Source organism: Prinia subflava, chromosome 4 (assembly GCF_021018805.1).
Source record: "Prinia subflava isolate CZ2003 ecotype Zambia chromosome 4, Cam_Psub_1.2, whole genome shotgun sequence".
Taxonomy (NCBI): Eukaryota; Metazoa; Chordata; class Aves; order Passeriformes; family Cisticolidae; genus Prinia; species Prinia subflava.
The window spans coordinates 38,566,051-38,592,968 of NC_086250.1; the positions used below are offsets into that span (position 1 = coordinate 38,566,051).

General features: G+C 45.3%; 1 protein-coding gene across 1 annotated transcript; it reads right to left on the reverse strand.

The window, feature by feature from the left end:
- Positions 1–8,602: 8,602 nt before the first annotated feature.
- On the reverse strand, positions 8,603–25,897 carry KCNMB4 (potassium calcium-activated channel subfamily M regulatory beta subunit 4). The gene is made up of 3 exons (XM_063394910.1): positions 25,405–25,897; positions 16,115–16,242; positions 8,603–9,836 (listed from the first exon to the last, which is right to left on the reverse strand). The coding sequence occupies exons 1-3, from the start codon at positions 25,741–25,743 to the stop codon at positions 9,668–9,670; spliced, it is 636 nt and encodes a 211-aa protein (XP_063250980.1). The 5' UTR covers positions 25,744–25,897; the 3' UTR covers positions 8,603–9,667.
- Positions 25,898–26,918: the final 1,021 nt, after the last annotated feature.

Consider the following 26,918-nt stretch of genomic DNA (forward strand, 5'->3'; position numbering starts at 1 on the left):
AGCCTGAAATGTAAGGGGAAAAGACACAAAAAGAAGAGATATAAATCAAGAAGAGATCTTAATTAAATTGTGAGAAGCTCTAAGCCCCTTCTCCTCCTATCTTCCTTGCATTTAAGACCACGGTGGGCAAGGCTGGGTGAGGACAAGCTGTCACTGCTGCTGGCAGCACAAATGCCACGTCCCCAGACATGTTGGAGGAGTGCTGTGTGGTGGGACTCCACTGTGGCACATCCAGCAGGATGCGAGAATGGGAGCACCTTTGCCAGCATTACTGAGAAAAGGTGTTCACCAACAGCATTTGCCTCTGGATCTGCATTAAAGGCATCTTCACTCTACACCTAGGTGGTAAAAGAGATTGCACTAGCTTGTGTTGGATGGGTCTGCAGCCTCTGTCCAAGAAAATGGCAAAGTCATCAAATCCTACCCTCTGAATGGTGGAGGTCATCTTGTAATGGAATCCATCACAAGAGGAGCTGGGGAGCCCTGCAGCTGTTTCCAGTGCTGAACATATTTCCACACAAAGCTGGAGGTAATTCTCAGAGAGACTAATAAATCGAACATAAAGAGTTTAAACCACACTGATAAATAATGGCAAATGTTTAGGGATGGAGTAACAGGCAGAAGTATAAGTTATGCAGCGCCTGCAGTTCAAAGAAAATGAGTTCAAACTGTGAGGGCATTGTTCAGAGGAATAGTAAGGGATAGAGCAGTGGGGGGAAGGAGGAAAAGGGAAGAAAAGCTGTCTCCCTTCCCTCAGATGGGTGAGTACCAACCCCAGCCAACGTGGAGAACCACATCTTCATTGTCAATCTAGCATCCAGTGGAAGCAGCAGCAAGCACTGCCAGTCACAGCCTCACACCCTGGCCTGCATAGCTGGTTTCCCAGAGCATTTTTAGCATTTAACTGGGCTGCTGATATGCAGAAACATTGAATTGCTCCATGATATCTGCATTTTCACACAGATATTTCCAGCAAAGGACAGGAACTGGGCTAGTCTCTGAGGCAGGGACTAAGAAACAAGGATCCCTGCAGTTCATATCTGTCTCTGTTTCACTGTCCAGCCTTTTGTATAAAATCTAAACTCTACATGTAGTAGTTCAGCTTCCTGGAATTGTGAGGAGACCTAGCTCCAATTAATAACTGTACTGCCAGCCCTCTTCCTCATCCAAGGACAGAGTACATTTTAATATGATACATTTGCCAGAAATGTACTCTTGTGAAAGAGGAAGCAAATGTTTCACTGTCAACAAGACTGCAGCTCTAATGTTTGTGTTTTTTCTCAAATGTCCTAGGGTATAAAAGGCAGTCTTTAAACAAAGAGGGATGAATTATCAGAACACTTTTGAACTATAGAATGAGTATTGCTAATAGCAATGCTTGACTTGGCACAGTCTTCAAGGTTATTTAGCAAAGCACAGAATGTACATCAAACAAAACAAAAAGTTCATTTTAATATGTCTTTGAAAATAAATATATAACAGTAATCAATTTGTCTTCTCATTTTAAATTTTGCCTTTTTGTTTGGGCTATCAATAAAAGCAACCTTGGAAACGTAACATAAGAAGAGTTAGCAGTGATGGAGGAACAATAAAATGAGGAGGAATGCAAGTGAGTACAGAATGTCTTTGATCATTACAAAGCTAATTATTGAGAAAGACAGCTCAGTGTGCATGAATGCAGAATAATGATGAATTTGGTAAACACTTACTGCACAATATATATGTGTTTGTGTGCCTGGAGAGCGGCTGCTTAACAAGGAAGAAACAGGGAAATCGAAGCGTGTGTGAGTCACTCCAACAGCAGGATGCAAGGAAGGAAGAACTTCCAATCCGTCTTACTTTGAGGCACAGTTAGAGCTGCAATAAGCTTCCACTGTGCAGCCATACATTAGTTGTTCTACTCCTTTAAAATGGGCTGTACATCTGAATAGGTATTATAAAAGTAATTCCCACAAAGTTTCAATATAGCTCAAGGCATAATTTAAAAACTGATTTGAAATACGGAGTATTGCCTAAACCATTTTCAATTTTGCTTTGCATAGCAAAAATTCTGTGGGCACACATGCATGTCCTGTCAGTGAGGAAGACAGGTTACTGTCAAGTAACTTGTGTGGATGAATATATGGCTTATGCCCAAAACAAGTCTGGAGGAAAAGCCCACCTAGCCCCAAACCTGTTGCCATTGACACCAGTGAACACTGAGATGTTCACCCCCAGCAGTGTCCTGCCTGCTGCATCCAGCTGTGCAAACTTCCTTCCTCTGGCAAGAGTTTAGGCAGGGGTCCTCTGGCCATGCATGGGTTTGCAGCAGAAATGTGTTGCTTTTTGGAGACAAAAATCAGTATGATGGTTCTGATGCTGCATTGGCAGAGCTTGAAGCTGGCAGTAGAAGTTGCTACTCTGCTTTACCTGGACCCAGACAGGATGGGGCTATTTCCATTGGGTTCTGCCTGTTTCAGATCCTTCCTCAGGCACCAAAAACCATCCAAATTGCTGCAAACAATCCCATGCAACATTACTCTCAACTTCCCAGACATTTCAACACAAAAAAGAATGGGAAATAAATTGCTCTGAGCAGAACAGGTGAAAAAATAGGTTTAAACGGGTTAAAAAAACATGGTACTCCCACATGTCCCCAAAATGTCACCTAGTGACAGCTACTAGAGAAAAGGCCACAGTTTCAGCCCCAAAACATCAGCTAAATGCCATCAAAACCCAGGACTAGCTAGCACCAGTGTTTTTTAGCAGCTACCTGAAGGCTTTAGTGTCACAGTTTTGCTTGCTGAGATGTTTCCTCCCACCAAAACATTTTGTCTGTACCTTTCATCTTTATTTATTACCTTATATTTTCCAAGAATAGACAAGACATTTTATTCTTCTGCTGGTATTCTTAGTTCCTTATGTTTGTTATTGAATCACCTGCCCATCAAACTGAAGCTCATAAATCTCCTGATCTGGCATATTTTTAAAAATTCAATCAATTTGCCCTTAATCTTGCCATTTAATATCATGAAAAAAGTTACTGAGACACCTCACCCCACACCTGTGCTCAGTAGCTCACTCTTCATTATTGCTTCGTGCTGACAATTCTGCAGCCCATTTTCGGTCTCCTCTCTGTTATTGCCAGCCTGAACTAAATTAACTTTACCAATAAGATCTTGAGATAATATTTTAAATGCTCCCTATGAGCTATTGCTTCCCGTATACATCTCCATTAACAAAAAAGCAGAGAAGTTCACAGGATACGATTTATATTTAATGCAGCAGAATAATTTACTGCCTGTGATTCACTTGTCCAGATACTTGCAGATTCATAACATATGCTCTATATTTTTGAAAAGGATTGAAAATTATTCCATCAAAAGCAAGAGATGCTAGCTAACTCCATAATTTCCATATATTTTTTCCTTTTGGATCAGACCCATTTTTCAGGAAAAATATAGTTAAGGATCTAGGCTACCTGCTGTTTAGGTGTGCTGTACATTTGGTCCTTCCAAACTACTCTCCCCCTGCCTAAGAACAGATTTCCTGAAAATTTCATAGGAATTTTTGGATCGTCTCTGTCGGGTTGAAAAATGGAACCAAAAATGTGTGTTCTATTTTCATCTGTTGAAGCTGGTTGGGAGATATTGTTCTTTATCTCTTGTAACTCTAGGGGGGAAAGAGGACAGAGGCTCTCTGTTAATGGGACACCTGATAACACCTGATAAGGCAGTGCCTTCTTATCTCTTCCTCCACCCATCCTGCTCCGAGGGACATCCCCTGTGAATGGGCCATTTAAGGCCTCTCACATGACTGATAACATCACCTCATTCCATTGTGAGATGCTCCACCCAGTGGGAGGAGCCAAAGCCTTTCCACTGGGATAAAACCAGCAATCCCAAACACCAAGACTGCCTGTTTCCACTGGATTCCAAGAGGATGACTGGATCCTTTCTTGAGGATCCTCTCTACTTCAATGGAGCCACATCTGTCACTCTGGGAGGGCTTACTTCAGGCTGCTTCCAACACCCTGACCAACAGGGTGTCAGGTTTGCATTCAAAGGAGCTCTGTCAATGCTCCTTTGTACTATTGCATTTATCTTATTTTATTTTTATTTTATTTTTATCTTTCTTGTTGTTTGGTCTCTCTCTATTAAATTTTATTTCTGACTTGGAGTCTCACTGATTTTGCTTTCAAACCAGCACAGTCTCAAATATTCTTCAGAGGAATAGTGCAGGAATATACAGCTTAGCCCTTTAGATTCCATGGAAGATTTCATTCCTTGCCATAACCATGCCCCTTCCAGCATTTCCCATTTGCCTTGGGTGGGAGCTGTCTCCTGATGCCCCTGGGTCATGCTCCCTCCCACAGCCCCACACCTTGGCAGTGTTCCTGATATCCAGTCCCCTGGCAAAGGCCAGAAATGACATCCTAGAGATGCTGTTGGATGGACACAGCAGTGGAGAGTGGGTGGCTGTCCTACTGCAAGAGAAAACAGCTTACTGCAAGAGGGGAAAGGAATTGATTCTGCTGTATGGGGTCCAAATAGTTGAAGTATTTTGTCCAGAAACCCTCAGCTGCTGAACAAGCAATTATATGAAAGAGCTTACGGGTTGATTTTTTTTCCAACTGCTTTTAGTGAATGGCAATTGGCATGCAAATAAAAATAAATATAGAACTTATGCCAGCTGAAATGTTATGAAAAAGTTACATTATTAAAAGTAAAGTTTGATGCTCCATTAGCTAATTAAATTAAATTACAGAGTTTGCTTTGTTTTTATTTTAATGCAATGTCAGAAGTAGTACTGAATTCCTGGGAGAGTTATTTTTGATTGATTACTGTATGTGCTGTTTGGAGATTGTGTACTGTAGGTGTGCATGCAATTTTACAGCTATGCCAACATATTTTATGATATATTTTAACATGCAAATTACAGCTATATAGTGTAATGAGCTATTTGTTTTTTCTTTTTGTAGCATCTCCAGCCGTGCACCCAATGCACACAGAGTGATTTGTTTGGCTTACCAGACTTCAAACCATCAGATCACCAAAGAGCAGTGGATTAAGCACAGTGCAAGCAGTGGCAGCATTTGAGCTCACGTATCAAACCAGAACAAGGATTGCACGGCCTCTCAAATATCAAACTTTGGGGCTGATTCATTCAGCGGGTCTGTGACCTGACAAGGCAGTATGATTAATTGCACACACATTCCCTCAGAGGTTTTCCTGCTCATGCTTTCTGTGCAAAGATTGTTAGCTTGACAGATCAGCACAGCAGCCTCTCAAGATGCCAGAAAGGGAAGCGGTTCGTTTCTGACTGACGGCTAATGGGGGAGCAGCAGCTGTTCCACGCTGGGGGGAAATAAAACCCCAAACCAAACAGGCTCTGGTTCTCAGAGGAAAACCACACACACGAATAAGTCGATAACTCTGGCTATGGGATTTCTGTCAGGGATTGAAAGACCATATTTGCATGATATAAGAGGCGTCATAATTAGAAATTCAGCTGTGCTTCCTCTCATCTCATTATTGAAATATAAGCCACGGCAAAAGTGTTTTTCTTTTCTTACTTAATGCTGTTCTAGGTGTCTCCTCTTCCACATGTTTGTTCTTGATACTTTGGCCATTTAGGCTGAAGTTTGCAGAAACTCTGATTTGGTGGGCAGCTCCCATATTTGCAGTGCTGAGCAGAGATGCTTGCACAGCACTTCCCTTCTGTTCACAGGCAATTCCCCATCCCACTGTCAGACCAGCCCCACTGCCAATTTTAAATTTAATAGTTTACATTTTTCAAATAAGCCTTAGAAAATTGCGTTAGACACTTCATCAAGAATACTGAAGCCCTACCACTTTATCTATTAAAAGGTTTTAAACATTGACCAGTGTTTCCCCTTCCACATTTCCCAGCTGGACCCCAAGGGATAACACACGCTGGATGGATGCCTTCGTGCTGTGTGTGAATGAGCAGAGCTGTGTGGCAGCCCCCAGGCAGCCCTGTGTAGACATCCCTGCTGCTGTGGGCATGACAGCACAGCGGGGCTCAGCCAGGAGGGTTCCCAGAAGCAAGCTGCAGACAAGGAAAGCCCAGATGGCAGCACCGGGGCTGGGGTGGGCACAGCAGGCTGAGCCACGGCAGCAGATGCGTGGAGAGCTCTGCACTCTCACACCTCGCAGATGTCTTTGTTCCGTTCTGGGACAAATCCCTCAAAACACACTTGGAAGTGCAGGTCTGGAATCTGAGATGTGTGCTTCCTCCCACTGCACTTCCCAACCTGCATCCTGCTGCACCTACTGAAGAGCTGAGTTGGAAACAGCCCTTCAAATCCAGCAGTCTGTGCTGTACCTTGTCAAAAGGCTACATTTATAGCAGAGATTATGGGTAATGATCTTCTAAGATGCCTCTGGATTCTCCCATGGCATCCCTCATCTTCTCTGAGTTTGAATTGAGGTGTTCATTCAACAGTTAAAATTTCTAACTTTGTGAAATCTTGTCTATAACACAGAAACACACAGACAGGGAAAAGGCAACAAAAAAAAAGAGCTTCTGTTACTACAACTTTTAAAATGAGGGTAAGAAACTAACAGAGAAAGATACTGTATAAACAAATTGACTTAATTGCACTACATGAAAGAAGGCAGGTCTTACTGAAGTGGAGCAGTAGACAGCATGCCAGAACAAAATTCCTCAAAGCAATGGCATATAAATATTGAATAAAATGCAAAAGCCAACTCTGCAGATGGCTTTGAGAAAAGCAGCCGCTCTGGCTGCAAATATGTTTCAGAGAATATACCACAAAACCTGGAAATCTGCAAGGCCAAGGAGGAAATCAGTGAATAATCCACTAGAGGGAAATCCCCAGCTTCCACAACCAAGTACAGAGATTACAAAGACATTTCTAAATAAGTGAGGGATGGGATGAGACAAAAGACTGAATGCCAGGATTTTGAGTTTCCTCCTTAGCATCACATACTGCCATGCCAGGTATATACCTACTGCTAGTCTTTGGGTACCAATTTAGATATCTAACTTGGGGTGCTAATCTCCCAAATAGCAAAATAATTTAATATCACCTCTGTAGCCATTACTTTCTTCCAGAGGCCTTTGCAAAAGGCATTTCCAAGAGATTAAAATATATGATTGCCAATCAAGTGAGCTGCATCCACTCAATTTGCTTCTTGCCTTTTGCTCAGAGAACCAGCTGTACGATTCACTCACAAAAGCTTCTGGAGCAAAGCAAGAGAGGATTTTGTTAATCTGGATTTGTGAGCCCCAAGGTACTGGTTTAAAATTTCATGATGAATCTGTGTCACTGAGTATTTCCTTCTCCCCTGGGAAAACAAAGGACGAATGTATGTAGAAAATCAGGCTTATTCCTCTTAACTGTAGGAAGCTACCAAAGAGAAATAAATGAAGAGAAATTGGCATTGCCTCACTCAGATAACTAAACCACCCCACACCTGCAGCTTTATGTGATGTGGAGAGTGGGAATAAGAAATTTATATGTTAAAAAATAGCAACCAAGCCCTCAGATCAGACACAGAGTGCAGTGTTTCTGTGGGTTGCTGAGGCAAGAGAATTGCAGTGGGTGTGAACAAGGCCACAGCAGAAAGACACAGGTGAAAGAAAACACAGTGGCCTTTGCAGGACAGCTCTTTCAGAAGTTTGCAGACTTTCCTCTGAGAGGCTGAGAGCTGACAATCTCTCTGCACCCAGTATATCCAGCACTATTCTTTTCAGTAGGCTGAGACAGAAGGTACCAGTGTGGGCTGGACAGCAGGCACCTTCGAAGCGGTGATGTTTAAAACATGGAATTGAAAATTTTTCTTACAAGGAGTATTTTTCATCTACAGGACTGGAGGTGCTTGAATATATGCGACCAATGTCAATTGGATCTTTCATACAGAGTAATGTGCCAAGAAGCATCAAGTTCCTGCCCCTACAAATATATTTTCTTAACTTGCTTTGAAGGAAGAGCTATCCCAGTGTGGACTGGGACCAGAGGACACTCCAAAAGTCACACAGCAAGAAGGGAAGCAGTGAATGATGTCCGGTCACTCTGCTGCCCTTGCCATGCACCACCCTCATCAATGGGCACCACAGTGCATACAAGAGGCCTTATGGAAATCAACTCTAAAACACACAATACAATTAATCTGAAAAGGACACTGGGCAATACAAGCAGGTTTGTTATCATGCCTTGTGCCAACAGGCTTTCAAATCTAGCACTTTTCTCATCCTCAGAAAATATTTCTGCTGTGTTAAAATCACAAAAAACGCCAAGGTATTTACACATAATACTAAGAATATCAGAGATTAGTGCAATGCACAGTGTGTTCAGAATTGCAGAATTGTTAATGTAGATTAAAGTGCTTTGCCAGTAATCACTCACTCTCCTGCCCAAGCCACATGGCTTTTCCTTTTTGCTGCATTCCAGCACTGCCAAGCTGCACAGCTGGTCCCAGGGGGGCAGCCCTGGGGGGGCAGTGACAAGTGCCATGAAACTGCTCTGGTCCCAGACCCTGAACACAGCACACAAAAATGTGCTCTGAGAGATTGCCAGAAACAGGGAACTCTCTGTGCTGAGCAAGTGGACTATGGCTGGTACTCCCATCACACACAGCAAGGAGCTGGGGCAAGCAGAGAAAGCACACCCAGCAAGATTCCATGCAAGATTCCATGCACACACTGCCCTGTCCTTTCTGGCGCATCCCCTAGGAGGGGGCCTTCATGGAGCTGGTGTGACTGGGATAGGCAGCTCAGCAGCAAACAGCCCTACAAGGAGCTGATGTCCTTCTCTGGTGGTGTGAGTCACACCAGTAACACACAGGCTCTCCTCAGCAAGCACTCAGACACTCCACTACTGGGGCAAGAAGATGGTGAACACACTCATGTAGAACCATTACTGTAAAACCCCTGCTCCTCACAGCCTGGAGCATTCGTGAAGAGGGTATTGAGAGGGGACAAGAGAAACTGTAGGGACTGAATACCACTGAGGCAACAAAGTTAGATCCAGCATTTAATCATCTTTTCCAATAACTGTTTCATTTTTTTTAGAAGTATTTCTGAGAGATTTCTACATTTCATCACAGTGAATGGGTGACGATGAAAGATTTTGTCTAGACAGAAGGTAAAGTTTGAATTTTAAAATTAAGTTCTACACAGTAGGAAAAAAAACCAAATCAGCACAACATTAGGCTTGCCTTAAAGCTAAAAATAAAAAGAAAAATAATAAAAAAAAAGAAAACAAAAGAAACCCTCCAAAAGTTAAAACCTCCAAAACAATAAAATTTTCTTATTTTGGAAATACGTTCTATCTAAAGTAAATGTTTTAAATATTCAGTATTAAACATTACCAAAGATTACTCATCATGGAGTTTTATAACTCCCTCAATTCTGGGTGGCTGCTCTTCAGCACTAACAACACACAGCATGTTTGGTGCAGTGTAGATTTTCTCTTTTTTTTGGTAGAATATACTTATGTAGTGCTATAGCAGAAGAAGCAATTAGCTGGCATTTCATGGGGCAGTCTCCCAAGAACAATCCTGAGACAAGAGCAACTCCACCAGAGATCAGACCCTGGGAGGAGATGCAGCCGGGTGCTCCCGCAGACCTGCAGGTGTGTCAGGTTGCCCTGCCCGAGACCTTCTTGCAGGTTTTTCTTTTCCATGAGCAGCCTTGCCACTCACAAATGCTTCTTCTTTTTTATTGCCTCTGCCCTGACAGCCAAGCTCTTGGCACAGATGGTCAGGATCACGATGAGGACTCCAACCAGGAAAGTCACCACGGGCCAGAGGAAGCAGTGCAAGAGAACAGTCTCATCATGGGTGCGCTTCAGCATCACATCATCTGGCCTGTAAAGAGGAACAGAAGATAGAGAAAACATAAATCAACACAATATTGTCAATTCATCATAAGAGGAAGTCATCTAACATGGTAAGAGTAAAGGTGTTTTATTTGCCAAAGTGTTAGAAAATTAAAAACAGGCCATTTCATTCACTGCTGGCATTTGCCTTTTTATCACCAGCACTCAGAGCAGACTGTGAGAGCTTTCCACTTGCAGTGTTTACAGGCTAACAAGTTCACTTGGATTAAAAAAGAAAAAAATTAAGAAAGAAAAGTGTTGATGCTTTACATCTTCCAGGGAATGTGGTCATCAGAAACAGCCATGAGGGATACAGTATCACACTGACTGTGGATTGCAAAACCACTCTGGCAAAAACACAATACCAGGCAGCATTTATACATATCTACCTCAAACGTTATCAGGCCCTGTGAAATGGATTGAAAGATTAATTAAAGCCTTGCTGTTATCTTTGACCACTGATGTGTCCATGGGGCCACATGTAGGCTCCTGATGAAGCAAGCCCTGGCTTGGTTTGGGTCTGGGCAGGGAGCTGGTCCCTGTCCTCAGCACTGGACTGCTGCTGGCCCAGGCCAGCCCAGCTGCCCTGGCAGGCAGCAGCCTGCACAAAGTCCATCCCCAGGAGGACCCCAGCCTGCCCCGGGGTGGCCAAGGCTCCCAGCTCAGCTCCTTCCCAGCAGTGGCTGTTTCAGCAATAAGCTGTGATTTGGGCTGCAAACAGCAGTGCCTCAGTAGACTTGAGGAGGCTCCTACAGGGACAATTTGTTGAGACTCCCATGAAGGTCTGAACCTCCTTGCCTCCACCAGCAGCATCTATGAATCTTAAATGTTTTGAAAAACATAGGTCCCAAAGGTAGCAGCAAGGGATGTCAAACACTATTATAGATGTGACTGTGACTTAGTTAAAAGAGTTTCCCTCTCGGGGAAGAGTCAAAAACAAAACCTTTTAGTAAGTCTTGAGCTGAGGTTTGTGTTTAAATAAGTATTACTGCTATTTTTAGGTGCAGCAGGACTCCCTGTGCCCTGGTGTGGCCTCACCTTGATTCCTGTGTGCAGCTTTGGGTGCCACAATACAAGACAGATGTTAGGCTGTTGGAGAGCACCCAAGGGAGGGACGTGAGGATGGTGAAGGGCCTTGAGGGGAAGCCATAGGGGTAGTGGCTGAGGTCACTTGGTTTGTTCAGTGAGCAGAAGATTGAGGGGCGACTTCACTGCAGTGACTTCCTCACAAGGGGAAGAGGAGGGGCAGGCACTGACCTCTGTGGTGCCCAGTGACAGAACCCAAGGAAATGGCACGAAGCTTTGTCAGGGGAGGTTCAGGTTGGATTTTAGAAAAAGGTTCTTCACCCAGAGGGTGGTTGGGCACTGGAACAGGCTCCCCAGGGAAGTGGTCACAACATCAAGACTGTCTGAGTTCAAAAAACATTTGGACAGTGGTCTCAGGCACATGTGACTCTTTGGAACGGTCCTGTGCAGAGTCATTAGCTGGATTCAATAATCCTTGTTGGTGCCTTCCAATTCAAAGTATTCTGTGAATCTGTGGCACTTGAAACACAGTAATCTAACTGCTTTGGGTTTGCTTGGCAAGGCCAGCAGTTTTGACATTTCATGCTACTTTTTTAAAGGTGACCTGCCTGCTCCCACAGACTGAAGGCTTGTTGTTTTACTTGGAAACAGAAAAGGAAGACTGTTCTGTCCTTGGAGGAAGACTTCTCATGGTAAAGACCTCTCTTTGCTGGAAAGGCTAAGAGCATCACTCCCCTGGAGCTGAGGCAGTGATGTTGAACCCAAAGGAGTAGAAACACCTTTCTCATGCCTAGAAACATGTTTCTTTTCCCTGTGAAAATCAGTACATACAATTAAATTTATTGCCTTGCTCCTGTAAGTACAGTGTCTTTAATAAACCTGTCTTTGCTCTGTGACTTTATATGGTACTTCTGTTCAAAGATGTTGGCAGAGGGGTTGTACGTATTCCCCTTAAGCTTGATTATTGGCAGTCTCTTCTTCTAGCAATGCTGCCATTCAGGTTTCTGGTAAATGCAAAGCCTCTTGAGGGGCTACACCCAAAATCCTAATAGCAGTTATCCATGCACAAACAGCTGCAGAGGCAAGACAGAGACCTAGTGGGACAGAAGGGGGAAATGATTGCAAGCCATGCTCGGGCATTCAGACCTGGTTCTTGCTGCAAACAGTGATGGCCACTGCCCAGCAGCAGTCCCAGGCCAAACAACTCTGGAAAAAACCTCTGAAGAAGCCTTTGCCTTAACTCTGAAAATACAGCTTTCCCTTTCACTGAACAGACAAGGAGGAAGGAATTTTGTTGTCATTGCTAAAAGGTGAGACCAGGACTTATTTTTAGCAGGACTTTGAGCTCAGGACTAGACCCTTGTGGAGCTTTGAGCAGGGCTAGCTGGATTAGTTGTTGCATTGTACAAAACATCCCTGTTAGGTTCTGCCAGGTAGTTCAAACAGACACCAGATAAAACAGGCCTCCATCAGAGCCTTCAGAGCAATTACTGGACACCATGGGGAGACTGCAGGGCAGGGATTACCAAAAAGTCACATAGGACCAAAAGGTTATAGGCACATAAACATATCAGTCATCCCTTATGAACCACACTGCAAACCTTATGGCACACAGCAATAGCTGACAGAGGTGGAGTGCAGGATAGGGAAACAGCACAAATATTTTTGTATTCAAACAATCTGGATTTAAAGATGTTTGCCATGCACTGATTTTTTTCCCCCACGGATGTTCACATCCCTTTGCTCTGACAAACAGTCATTTTTCCCCTTATTATGGCAAGATGCAGAGATCCCCAGCTGGATGGCTGCATGCAGAGGCAGCACAGTGTCTTACTGACAGTAAAGTCCTTCCCCCCCCCCCCCCCCCCCCCCGGGCCGAAGCACTGCTCCACAGGTGGAGGGAATTGATTTAGAAAACTGTGAAGTAAAAGAGCAAACCAAGATTTATATTCAAACATTTTATGGATGAGCAGCCCTGCTACCTGAGCACCCTTGGTTGACACACATAATTATTCTGAGGTAAGTGGGAATCCTGCAGGGCACCCCAACAACATACAGGTTTTCATTAATCACTTGACAGGGTTTGCTCTTCAAATCTCTGATAAATTTGTGTACAGCATCCTGCAGCAAACACAGAGGAGGTTAAAACATGGCTGGCTCATCTGCTGTGCCACAGCAAAGGAAACACAGACCGTTCCTGCATATGGGACAAACCCAGAGTTAACAAGCAATAACACCACATACATCAGCCACTAATAAGAAATAACTTGACACAGGTTTCTCTGCCTGCCTGTCTGAGACAGTGAGGTCTGAGCTCATGGCAATCCTTGTTTCTCCCTTTTGTTCTTGTCGTGGATGTCAATGAGACCTGAAATTTGAAGAAATAAAGCAAGAGGATCTCCCCCATCCTGCCTGTTCCTGCAGGGCTCCCACTTCAGGGCATGCAGCTGTGGCCCTTGTTTGCATGAGGTCATGACTGCAGACCCCTGGGACACTCAGTGTGAGATCCAGAACACCAAAGCCCTAGAGCTCAGTGCCTTCCAAACCTTTGGCAGCAGCCTGAGAACTTCATCTGAATTTGTCCTTAATTTTAGAGTCTGAAACATGGAAGGTTGGTTTCTGCTGAGGTGGGCTTCCCTCAGGCTGGGGTATCACCGTGTCAACAGGCAGCCACCTTCACCAGAAAAAGCAGCTTCCCCATGCAGCTTGAAGCCCTTGTCCCAAAGCTTGTTAGAGAAGAGTGGGACACGAAAGTTAAGTGCCTACAGTGGCATAGCAAAACCTCACTCTTCAGTAAAGCACTGAGCTCTGAGATAAGCTGCACTTGGATTTCCTAAGATAAATGTCAGGCAGCTAATTTTGCTGGGCTGATTTACAGTAACTAAGAATGCTTGAAGTTGCTAAGTCTGCTTCTCATCCCTTTTGTATAACTTTGAACTGTAAGAATGTTACCCCCTCTTTTCATCTTTTTAAAGTAACCTGTTGAAACCACCAAACTGAAAGGGAGATGTTACCCAAGAGGTACACTCTGCATGCCACAACAGCTCTGATAGTGAAGATGAAGTAAATACAGTGAAGAGGAGATGATGTTCATTAATTGCCTGTATATTTACCTAGAATTTTATTATGCTATTTCAAAAGAAGGAATATTAAAGTTACAAATACTACATTCTCTAAGGAACTATTTACTATATGTTTTATACAGAGTGACAGAACAGTTAGCTTATCCACACAGTGAAAAAAATACTGTCAGAAGATATGTACACTTCTATTTTGAAAGGAACAGATTTCTCCCTCACTTTGTTATGGTTAATTTTTACTGCTTTGCAGGCTGCTTAGTCATCATTGCTCTAAAAGTATACCCAAGCAAGCACATTCCTAGTCAGCAGAACTTATCTCCCAAAGCTCATTGCTATCTCCAGAAGAAAATAGACAGTGTACACATTTTGGTTTAGATTCTCTTCTAGTATCTCTGGCAGTGAGCCTCTCTTATGCTGTGTATGAATTGTTGTATGATCAGCAAAAGGCAGTGTTTCAAGGCAGCCATTGTGCTGGCAAGAGCTTTTAGCAGTATAGGATTCAGCATCTTTAGGGAAGAAAACCCTTCCTGAGTGCTGCACAGTTCCTCAGTGCCAGCTTACATAAATGTCAGACGCTAGGCAGCATGCAGCCTCAGAAAAGCTTTGTCTTTGCTTCACCAAAATGTAATGTGAGAATCAGCTCACATAGCACCTACCACCCTACACTCCTTTACAGGAGAGAAATAAACATCTCTGGGCATCTGATGGGCATCAGGCGTTTACCTTGGGGTAAGATATAGGGCTCCTGCTTCTCTCCACTGACTAAAGAAGTTAACTTTCACATCATCCTTTCCACACCAGTTTAGATGTATCCTAGCCATGACTTCTCCTGCAGACAATCCCATGTTTCTGACTCTCCTGCTCACTTGGGCAGTAGGTGCTGCACTCCAAGCTCAAAGGAGCACAAGGAAGTGGCAACTGCTGCCTGCCCAGAAAAACCAAAATCGTGACTCGGCTCCTGGTTACCAGATCCAAGCACTGGCACCTTGTGGACCAGAGGACTCCCAAGAAGGTCCCTGGTAGGTCTGATGCCATCACACGGAGTGCCCTAAGTTTTCACCTCTGCATGCTGTAAGCAATGTTTCTTTCCCCTCTAAAGAACAAAAATTTGCTACAAGGTTTTGGTCTTGTCCCTCTGCAAAGAGTTAACCAGGGACAACAAAATCATCCGAGCGTGCTGACGAGGCCTACAGCCTCTCCAGAGACAGCTATTGCAGCCAGCCTGGGACAAACCTGCAGCTCCCAAGGCACTCAGCAGATCACCCACAGGAGAGTCAGGCATTTCTCTGCCTGCCATCCATTTTCCCCCTGTTTGTCTTTCTCAAGAACTTAAATATCTGGTGCCCACACCCCCACACTGAGCCCTGAATTGCACCTGCAACTCATGGGCTGTTCCCTCATCTATTTAACTTACAAGTGTTTGTGTGATAGGACCAACCTCCTCCTCCAGCCGTGTTACGTTTTATTTCCTGGCATATCACCATCAGAAAGAGAGAGGAAAAAGGACTCCCTCCCCTTTCTGTTTACTGAAGGAAGGAAACCACCCATCACTCTCATACACATGGAAGTCACATCAACACTGGCAGTAAAAGTAAGAACTGTAAGAGAAGGGGAGATGCTTTAGGTTACAACTTTCTACTCTGCAAGGATGTATGAAACCTGGCAGGTCTGCTGCTGTTTATTACACATGTCTGATCCGTTAATCCTCTCTGAACACAACTGCACAATTATTACACAGTTACGAGTTAGTTTGTAGTATTTACTGATCTCCCCTTTTCTTCCTTGAACACAGTAGGGTTTCTTTTCTATGGACAAATGGAATGTTAATATCTACACCAGAAATCTGCCATCTGAGGGTTAAAAGTCAAGAAGCTTTTTGCTATAAAAATTGTGTGTTTCAAGGAAAACTTTTCTCAGAGTTTTATATTTTTACTCCAAGTGGTAAAAATACTCCTTTCCTTTCTGTATAGTTTTTCATCAACAGAGCTGTCTTGCAAAGTTCTGCACTGAGCTCTGTGTGATCAAGCCACATTGCCCTGGAGGGGGGTCTCTGTGTGTGTATATACATATGCATTCATTTATATGTTTTCAAACAGAGCCAATGTACAGCTGTTAAGCAGATGCATGAGCACTCCTGCCTAGCCAAATGGAGATTACTCACCTCAAGTGCTGGTTAAAATAGCATGTAAATGGTTGAGAACCCACTTTCTCTTTCCAGTATTTCTGCTTGTACGTGACGTTCTCAGAGTTCTCCTGATCATCTCTTGCACAGGGAGGGATGTACGAACACTGCCAAGACACATTGCAAAACAGAGTTACTGCTGTGCTCAAGAACACAGGGCATCACTTCTCTGCGTTCTCCTCATGACACCAGGGTGACTGAAATGGACAGAGAATAATAGGCAAAACCTCCAAAGAAACAGAAAAGAAACATTAGCTGAACATCTCTTCAATTGCTAATTATTCTGTACAGGTACTGGAAAAGAATATAGTAGCGTTATGAAACAAAATAAAGGTTTTGTTATGTTTGTTCCACTCTTATACCAAACACCTCATAACATCTTGGGGTTTGGCATGATGAATGTGAAAATGATCATTTCATTTTGATGTATTCCTAGCCAGCTGCATGGATTGGATTTGAATAACTTCCTATTTTCAGTGAGGCACGTAATCACAAGGTTTGTTAAGTATCATGCTAATAAATAACCCAAAGAGTGCAGCAAGCTTTCCCAGATGATGGGATATCTGGCTGCTGTTCACTGATAAAAGGTATTGTTCCACTGTTATAACACAAAGAAAGAAGAAATAAGATTCACAGCCCTGCTTCAGAAGAAATCTGCTGTTCAGCATCTGCTTCTGCTGTACAGAAGTCAAGGGGAGTTGAGCATGCAGCTGAGCCATTTGCTCACGTTCAAACATCTGCTCAAAGCCCAGAGATCAAGGGAAATTCCTCCCCCAGCTTGGTGCCCTTGGGACTGGGCTTTCAGAGGCTCCCCTCTGGGTCACACACACACCCCCCCCCCTTCTTTCCAAGTCTTTGGCACACCACCCTTAATTCCTAGCCACAGGCATTTAAACAACAGAAAGCAAATAGTGCACTGAATCAAGTGCCAGCACTGTCATAGTCCAGTGTCCAAGCACAATCCCTCTCATTTTCACCAGGCATCCATAGAGGAGATGATGAACCACACCGAGTAACACAGCTGAACTGATCCTCCCATAATACAGAGGCTTTTCACCCGGCAGGACATGTGGATGCCAAGGCCCCAGGCGCACACACTGGATTTTAATTCCTTTTAAATTGGGAGCTGCAAACAAAAAAATGTGTGACTGGGAAGGTAGCAAAAAATCCTCCTACTTAGGGAGGATGAGGAAGCAAGAGGTGAAGGGTGTGGGAAGCCCCTAAAGGGGGCTCACATATGATCACAACATTAATTTCTCCACAGTATCCTAAAGGCAGAAACAGCAAGGAGAGCGATACCCTCTCTAACATGAGAATAAAGATCACCCTGACTCACTGTGCCTAGTGAGAGCTGCCTTCTGCTGAGGTTTCACTGGGGCTTATCTTACCCTCAGCTGCACACTATACCTAAGAGGTACAGACCTACAAGTCCATGCTCACCATACAACAGCTTGAGGATTCCAAGCTTTGCCATTCCAGGGGAAAAGGAGAAATCTGGGGGTTTTATTCCCCTCATCATGTAAAATCTGACCACTTCTGCCAGCACCTGCAATTGCTGCCAATGTCATGCATGCTACAGAATGAAGGAATCTACAAGTTCTTCCTTGCTGCTTCCAAACTGAAACCCACCTTTTCCACGTGCAAGGATCCCCATTTTCACGTGGGTGCCTGTCTGGTGCTGCCATGGCACAGAGCTCCCTTTAGTTCCCTGCTCACAGGACCCTAAACCAGGATTGTCCCACTGCTGCTGATGAAGGACAGGAATGAGTGGCACCACCACTCTACTTCAGAAACCAGAATGCAGGGTTCATCACACACTGTTCTTGCCATCTTAGATAAGATCCCTTGGTCAGCAGAATTTTTGTCTTGGCTGTCCGCTTTGGGAGCATCAAACACCCCCCTTTTTCCTCCACACTCCCAGTGCATAAACACATCTGTGCAGCAGCTGGGCAGAGTCAGCAAATTCAGCACAAAGACACCTGAGAGCACTGCTGGCTCTGCTCTGGCCCCCTGGCAGCACCAACATGCTGCACCATCGCAGCTGGTCCCTTTCTCCCTGCTTGGCCCGGGGTCCAGCACTTCCAAAATCCTCCACTCTGATGTTTTCCTTTATGGAGCATTTCCTGCTTTGGAAATGGCACCATATCCCACGAGCTGTGCACTCACTGCCAGCATCTGACTGTAATCACCACTCTGCTCTTCCCAAGCCCCCAGCTTGTAGGCAGCCCCCAGCTTTTAGGGGCTCTAGAAAGAGCTCTCAAACCAGCCACATTTAGCCAGCACACAAAATGCAGAATTAGACAAAACAGCTAAGTACCAATAGACATTATTTTGCCTAAACTCACCCAGCTGTTTCAAAACTCCTATTCCTGTGTTGCTGGTTCCATTACACATATTTCCTCTATCCTCTGAAATAGGATATGAATTTGAAATTTTTGAATGTTTGAAATGTTTCTTCCTCCTGGCTGAGCCTACTGCTGTCCTCTGCTATGAAAGTGCAACTGCCTCACCAGTCCTGGTTAAACTTTCTCTGGATCCTTCAGAGACCTTCCACCCCCACAAAATATTACTTGAATCCTTCACAAAGTTCATAACCTGGTGAACTGTTTGTTAGCCCCATCCTGGGTTTCAGGCTTAGAAACAACCAGAGAGATCTCTTTTCCCAAGAGATGCCCATCTGAACAGACAAGTATCAGGCTTTTACAGTCTCCCAGGACATCTCATCACAGAGTGCTTCACATTTTTTCCCTTCAGTTCCCATGCTCTTAGCTCAATGTGAAGATATTAAAAATTGAGTTTTTCAGGGCAGGGATTTTTCTTTGTCTGAAAGATGTAAAGGGGCCCACAGACAGTTTCTCCAGGCAACACTTCTGTATTTTCCCATGCCAGAGCAAGACAGAATATGGGAGTATTGACAGTATCTACAGGAGGGACACCTGGAAGTTGGGCAAAACGTGAGTGCTTTCCATAATTCAAACTTCACACCATTCCATGCACAAGTAATCTCAACTGACTGAAAGCATGCTGGATACACTTCTACCTCTTCCTCTTTATCTTCATGTGGGAAACACAAAGGAGACACCTGGGGTCTTACCATAAATTGATGTGGCCTCACAGTTTCTGCCTGTTGAGGATTAACAATCTTCAAGAGAGGAGTGGCCCCTGTCCAAATACAAATCCCAGGGGCCACCCTGAAACATCAACTCAATGTGACAAAGGCCTTGAGCCCCAGGAAACACCCCAGGTGCAATCCCAGTGTGAACATATTGGCTGCTGCACAAACACTGGGCCTTGTTTGCCTCCCCAGGATGCCAGCACAGCCCCCACCAACCCAAAGTGCTTTTTGACCCTTTCTGATCCACATAGGGGCTGGATCTCTCTTTACTCAGCCTCCCAAGCACACTTCTAGGGCCCTTTGCTTGACCAGCTCTATCACCCTCCAAAGCAGATTCAGCAGGCAGATAAGATCATATCCTCACAAATTCTGCTGCTGTGAGCTGATGGATGAATGTGAAATTACTTCCACTTTGGCAATAGGCAGTTTCTGAGACATTAATTCTGTAGTCCTCCCTTACAAAACGTGGCATGAAATACTGATGTCAAAACATAAACAAATGCTGGCTGAAAGCAAGCTAGAACCAGTAAAAATGTCAGTGAACAGCTAATACATCTTTACACCAAGGTTCTGTAGGATTTGTATCTGTGTTTGCTGCTGGATGCTCCCACTTCAGTGTCCCTGCAGATGCATGGGAAGATTCCTGGTCCTTCTGAACACTTCATGAGGGCAGATATTCTTCCATATCACAGAGAAAGAACAGAAGCATGAACTCTTGACTATGGTTTAAGTTCCAGGTTGCATTCCACGCTTTTCAAAAATCAATTCTTGCCTAGTTCAGCCACATTTTTAATAAAAAAAGACAGACTTCATAGACTACAAGACAAGTCCAAGAAAGTTTCAAATGCCAAGAGATATCCCAGCCAAAATTAGAAGCAGTTCAGCCCAACAGAAGATAAACCAAAGTAATTTAAGAGCAACTTCAAACTCAGTTTCCAAGTGACATGTGGAGGACCATCCTCCTGGCTCCTGCTGAACTATGGGACAGAGCATGTACCATTTGTTTGGTGTGGCAAAGCCCCACAACACGGGCTGGAGTAGATGCAGCCCATGGTGGACCCCACACCACAGCAAAGGGATGCCCAAAGGAGGCTGTGACTTTGCAGGAAGCACACACGGGAACAGGGTCCCGGCAGGACCTGTGATCTTGTGGAGGGAGGAGCCCACACCGGAGCAGGTTTTCTGGCAGGACTTGTGACCCTGTGGGGGACCCATGCTGGGGCACTTGATAAAGAAGGACAGCCTGTGGGAAGGACCCACATTGCAGAAGGTAATGGAGGACAGTCTCCTGTGGGAGAGACCCCACACTGGAGCAGGGAAAGAGTGTGAGGAGGAAGAAGTGTGATGAACTGACCACAGCCCACATTCCCTGTCCCTCTGTGCTGGTGGGAAGGAGGAGGTAAAGAAAATCAGGAGTGAAGTAAAGCTCAAGAAGAACAGAACAGATGGGTAAGGGATGGGCATTTTTAGATTTGATTTTATTTATGCAGTACCCTTCTCTGATTTAACTGGCAATAAAGCAGATTAATTTCCCTGAGTCAAGTCCATTTTTCCCATGACAATAAAGGGTGAGTGATCTCTCCCTGTCCTTATCTCAATCCACAAGCCTTTCATTATATTTTCTCTCGCCTGTCCACCTGAGGACTGATACAGCAGCTTGGATAGGGACCTGAAGTCCAGCCAGGTGTGGGGTCAATCCACCACACCAGGCAATATATGAGCTTCTAACTTTGTGTGTGTCACTAGTTCTCTACTGGGTTACCCTCACGGCATGGAAGGGAGGAAGGGCTGCCACAGCCATCCCCCTGGGGCAGGACAGGAGAAGGTGGACTCACTTCATTAGTACAAAAAATTGCCACTTCCAGCTGAGTGTCCTGAGGGAATGGGAGCTGAGCACCATGTCTGATTTTCACCTGCATCTATCAGTGAGGATCATCATCAGCACAACCCACTGGGAGCAATCAAACCCATGACCCCTTACAGGGGCTCGAGGCAGGGAGTGGTGCCCCACGTGAGACAAGTGGGTGATAGAGTTTGTCCATGGCCCCTGGGCCTGCTTCCAGAGGAATTGCTGGGCAGTATCTGCATAGTTTGCCTGTCGCAGGCACCAGCCCAAACACAGTCTGAATGTTTCACCAGAGGCACCAGACTCTCACAAAATTATTGTGAAGTTGTATTTTGTTTTGAAACCTCCTCTGCCATGGGTCATACTTAGGAGAGTCTAAACATTAAGCCCAATTCTATTTACAAGTGCACAGATGACTGCACATCATCTTGTCAGGTGGAGCCATTATACAGAGAAGTGTGACAGGAGCACGGGCAGATGTGCAGTGCAGACAAGGGGCAGCAGCTGGTTTGCTCCTTGCCTGGGGACAGGGATGGGGACAACCAGGTCCTGTTGCACAGCTGTCAACATCTGTCTTGCCAATCCCTCCCCTAAAAGTTTCTTTGGCAAAACAGGGGACACCTTCCTCCAACCCTGCAGTTAACTGCAGATGTGGGAAGGGAAATGTCTAAAAACCCAGGAAGCAGACCTGTTCAGCTGCTGCCAGGCTGCCCTGGCGCTTTCCCCAGGCAGAGCAGTGGCCTGGTCCCTGCGCTGGCTGTGTGCGCCACCGATGGCCGGAGAGCGATAGCCACAAATTGACTTTGGAATTAATCCCTCTTAAACCTTATCTCAGAGATTATTATTGCTATCAAGGCAGCTGAAGAAAGGCCACTGTCACTCCAATAAATTTCTTCCTCTGAGACAGCAGTCAAAAAAAAAAAGTCCACAGATCACTCAGACTGAACACAAATGTAATCGTGTCCGGTGCTTTATATACACATTCCTGGATTAACTCTGACCCAGCTATATAATCTTTTAAGAGCCAAAATGAATCCTGGGCTGTACAATGATGTGATTATCTTAAAAAGCAGGAGAAGAAAAAAAATTTCCTACATCTAGAAAAAGGTCTTTCCTCATTAGAACAGACAGATTCATATCTGTGATGTGTTTATATGTCAGCCCACTCTACTACAGAAAATAGAAGATTTTTTTAATCAAATACACTGGGAATTTTTGGGGAGAGTGAAGCTCCCAACTGATTTAGTATAGTTGTGTGTTGTAAGGAGCCTGAACTATACCTTTTCCACACTATTGCTTTACAGGGAAAAATTGCTACCCTACAAAGAGAAGCAGCTAAGCAGGAAGTAAAGTTTAAAAACTGTTCAAAAGAAAATCGGGGTATTTTTTTCCCTTCTGGCTAGTTGAAACTGATTAACATGTCATATGTATGTCTAAGTGCATGAACACAAGGAAGTGTAGTACAAAAATGTGATGGGAACAGGAAGGGTTAACAGCGCTCTAAGTGTTTGTTCATAAACATGTACGGGATCCTGAGCATTAAATCCAGCAGATTCCTACTCTGTGGCTCCAACTAATGTATTTCAGCATAAAATCCTGAAAGCTTTTAAAGACAGTGAGATTTTAAATCAAAAATTAAAGGAGAGTACAACTGTTTGGCTCTGCAGTCTTTGAACTAGGGAAAACATGAGAAAACCAAATCAACAGATACAGACTTCAGTCCTTTACAAAGGTATGTTTTCCTGATGAGACCTAACCAACTTTTCTTCTTATTTTGTTTTACATAAGCTTCTTATGTAGGGGAAATAATTAGAGCACTTTTTTTATACATAGTTTTCCACTGAGATAAGTTCAATTACTACCAAAGAATACAGTTACATCAAAAAAAAAAAATCATCCTTTCTGCTTGGTCACATCTGGTAAATCAGATTTAATCCTCAGTAATCAACATTCCATAGTAAACAGCTTACACCTAGAGGTGGAAGGTAAAGAAAACAGATATTTGTAAAAGCAGGAATGTACCACACACTGCCAACAGCTCTGTTTTCTTATTAAGATTTAACATAAAATTAATTGTTAAATAAAAGTAATTTTCTGAGTGACATTTACAGACATCACTTCTGCATCTCAGAGTGTCTCCCTGCAATTGCAATTCAGCCCCTGGGCAGGTGCAATCCTTATCTTCCCACCACACTTCCAGAAACACAGAAGAAAATAGGGTCAAGAAGAAAAACCAAAACTACCCTAAACACTTGGACTACTCAGAAAGGTATTGCAGCCACAGTTCAGTTTGAAAGCTGCTGCTGAACCTGAGGATGCTGCCAGAGTTGCTGAGCCCAGGCATTCTGGTGGCAATCAGCACTCACCCCCCACCTCCCACCTTCTGTCCCCCAGCTCCCATCCTTGCTGGAGATGGGCACAACAGAGCCACAGGACCGTGCTGGGGGAGAGCCACGCTGCACCCTCTGCAGAGCCATGTCAGCCTCACCCCATAGCAAAAGGGTGACTTTTCTCCTGCGTTTTACCAACTCCCCCCTGCCCACCTGAAATTGGAGAGTTGTTTAGAGAAGTCCTGCAGCTCGGGCAGCTGGAGCACTCCCGGTACACCCCTCCACCACTTCCCTCTCCACAGGGAGCCTGGCAGCAGCACTCCCAGGAAAAGATTTGCAAAGCTTCCTCACAGGCCAACATTTCATCTGCTTTGCAATCAGGCTCCATCCAGCACTGCAGCTCCAATCACTCATCACTTCTGAGCCGTGCCAACAATTTAATCCAAATCCTGTCAGATTTACCATCCTGTTACTTACTCTGCTGATTTTTACCCCGACCACCTTTCCGAGCTGCCAAGGGTAAAAAAGCAACCCTCAAACCCTGAGTGTGGAACTTAACAAGGGACAGAGCACACCAGTGCGAGTATGACTGAGGAGATGCGAGGCTGCACATCCCAGCTGCACAGCCAGCCATGCCTCCCAGCCCCTGCAAACAGACCCCTGCATCGTGTTTAGCACAGCCCTTGGCTTTGGCTCCATGTTATATCCACAGCTTGGTCCACGAGCTGAAATTTCCTTCTCCGGCACACTCCCAATTTCAAGTTCTTTCAGACGTAGGATGAATCCGACGCATTTTTATTTCTTCTTCAAACTATTTAATAAGATCTCCTCCACTCAGATGTGTGCTGTCAAGGCCATCTTTACCCAGAATAAAAAGGAAAAGGAGAAGGCAGAATAACTGCCTTTAAAGAAAGAGAAAGTACAAATCACACATTGCCTTCAGACTTCCCCAGTTCGCTGGAAGATGCAACTTTCACGAATTCCTCATTTGCTCCTTTTTCGTGTGGGTGATGGAGGAGTTTAAGAGTCAAAACAACACGGAGGAAACTTCTGTTTTGGTGCAGCCCCTTGGCCAGCTCCCCGCCAGCAGCGGCTCCATTAACATTTCTCGTGCGCTTTGGGGAGCGGTGCTGGGAAGTCCCGCACCCTCCGGGACGCGCAGTGCAGCGGCCCCGGGCGCTGCCCGAGCAGACAGAGCTCCCCGCCGGCAGCAGGAGCCTCTCCCCGCCTCCCCAGCGGAGTCCCGGGCTCCGGCGGGAACGGCAGAGGAGGCTCCGCTGCTCTCCCTGCGCTCCGGGCGCGGACGGGACCGGCCGGGAACGGGGCTGGCCGCGAAGCGTGAGAGTGTCTGTGTGAATGTGTGTGTGCATGTATCCTACTAAGTACAGTATATAGAGTCATACACTGTATAGTACACTATACATTATACACAGTATGTTAGACTATGCTATGTAGAGTCACAAAATACCCGAACTGGAAGGCACCCAGTGGGATCATCAAGACGCACTCCTGGCCCTGCACAGGACAGCCCTAAGAGTCACACCGTGTGTTTGACAGCAAGCGCTTCTTGAACTCTGTCAGGCTTCGTTCTGCGACCATTTCCCTGGGGAGCCTGTCCCAGTGCCCAACCATCCTCTGGTTGAAGAACCTTTTCCTAGTATCGAGCCTAATCCTTCCCTGAGACGCTATATATATATATATATATATATATATATACACACACATATATACACAACTTATAAATATAGACGTACAGACATGGTGTGTTTACAGATACACACCATAGAGATATACTACTTTTTGCTGAGCAACAAGCAGAGTGGCATTTCGGACGGATGCTCCCCCAGTTCACTTACCAGCCCCACATCCCAAAGAGAGAGCCCCGCGCCGGGCAGGCGCCAGAGCGGTGAGAGGGCGCGGACCGCGGGCGGGACCGCTGCCCCGCGCCTGGGGAGAGAGGGGCGGCCGCGGGGCTCACCTTGGGGTTGGTGCGCAGCTGCCGCTCGTCCTCATGGAGCAGGGCGGGCGCGGAGGAGCGGGAGGTGCGGACCAGCACCTGCAGGCAGGGGTAGCGGGCGGTGCCGCGGCAGGCGGCCCCGCAGGAGAAGGTGCAGGCGAAGCGCTCCCCCAGCTGCCGCACCGCCAGCACCGTGCAGTTGGCGGAGCCGCCGCCGCCCCGCTCCTGCAGCGCCGGGCGAAGCCAGCAACAGCCCAGACCCAAGAGCGAAAGCAAGCCGGCGGCGATGAGGAGGAAACCCAGCCGCATGCTCTTGTCCTCCGCCTCCGTGTACTCGTACGCCGCCCGGCTCCTCGCCATCGCCCGGCTGCCGTTGGCATCCGCTGCCGGGCAGCAGCCACTGCCATCGGCTAAAGCTCCCGCCGCTCCCCGCCTCCCTCCCCGCCTCCTCCGAGGCTGACTGTGCGTGGAACCGGCACGAACAAAAAAAAAGATAAATAAATAAAATGCAAATTTAATCCCGTCTGACCTAATTCAGGGCCCTCCGGGGGTGGAAAGGGACAGCTTGCAACGGGATTATCTGACCCTGCAGATTTGCTGTGCGGAGGGCTAGTCCGGATTAATACTGGGTACCATCATGCAATGTACAATGTTTGGAAGAGGGAGGGTGGGTGGGGTCCTGTGGGTGCATTGTGGACCCTCTCTAAGGCAACATACCACCACTGGCTTGGTTAAATCCTGGATCTTACATAAAATCTCATTTAGTACCCCAGGCATCGAAAACTGCAAAGTCTCTGTGCATAGAGGAGGAAACTGATCTGTAATTAAAGAAATCAAATTATCTACAGGAAAGAAGCCAGCTTCTCTTTTCACCTTATTAATTGAGAAGGGACATAATAGGAATTGGCCAAAAGTTAACTTTTTTGGCGTGCAGGGTAAAGTGTTCTGGCCAGCCCCAAAACCAGCATCTGCACAGGAGGGACAGAGGTAACAGATAAGCAAGATGACAGCTATCCCACACAGGAATTGCTTTGATCAGGAAGGTATTGAACTTTGAAGATTCAGCCTAAGAAGTGTTCTCTTCCAAGCAGGTTTGCAAAAAAAGCTGCTGATTCAAGAACATACATTTATTTGGCAAATAAAGTTTGGTTATTACCCAGCATTTCCCACTGTAGCAACACAATAAGCTCTTCAGTGCCAAAGTACCATAAGCAATACTTACATTTGTATTCTGTCATCTTTATCACAGGCAATTACGTAGAAAAAAATGTGACCCTCAGAGCTGACAGATGAACTTGATGACACAGCGGACAAGAAAGTACAGAAACACAGAGGAAGTTTGAGAAATAGCACTTTCCTGTTCCAATCACTTTCCCACTGCAGAGTGCAATGTCAAACTTTTATAAATGAAGCTGATCCATAGGTTCTCCAAATGGACTATTGAGCAAGGTTTGGCAGGAAGGCTATTAGGAGTCCTCGCTGTGCCATGAATATAGATGGATGTAAATATTGTCCTTGCTTGCACAAGTGCACTA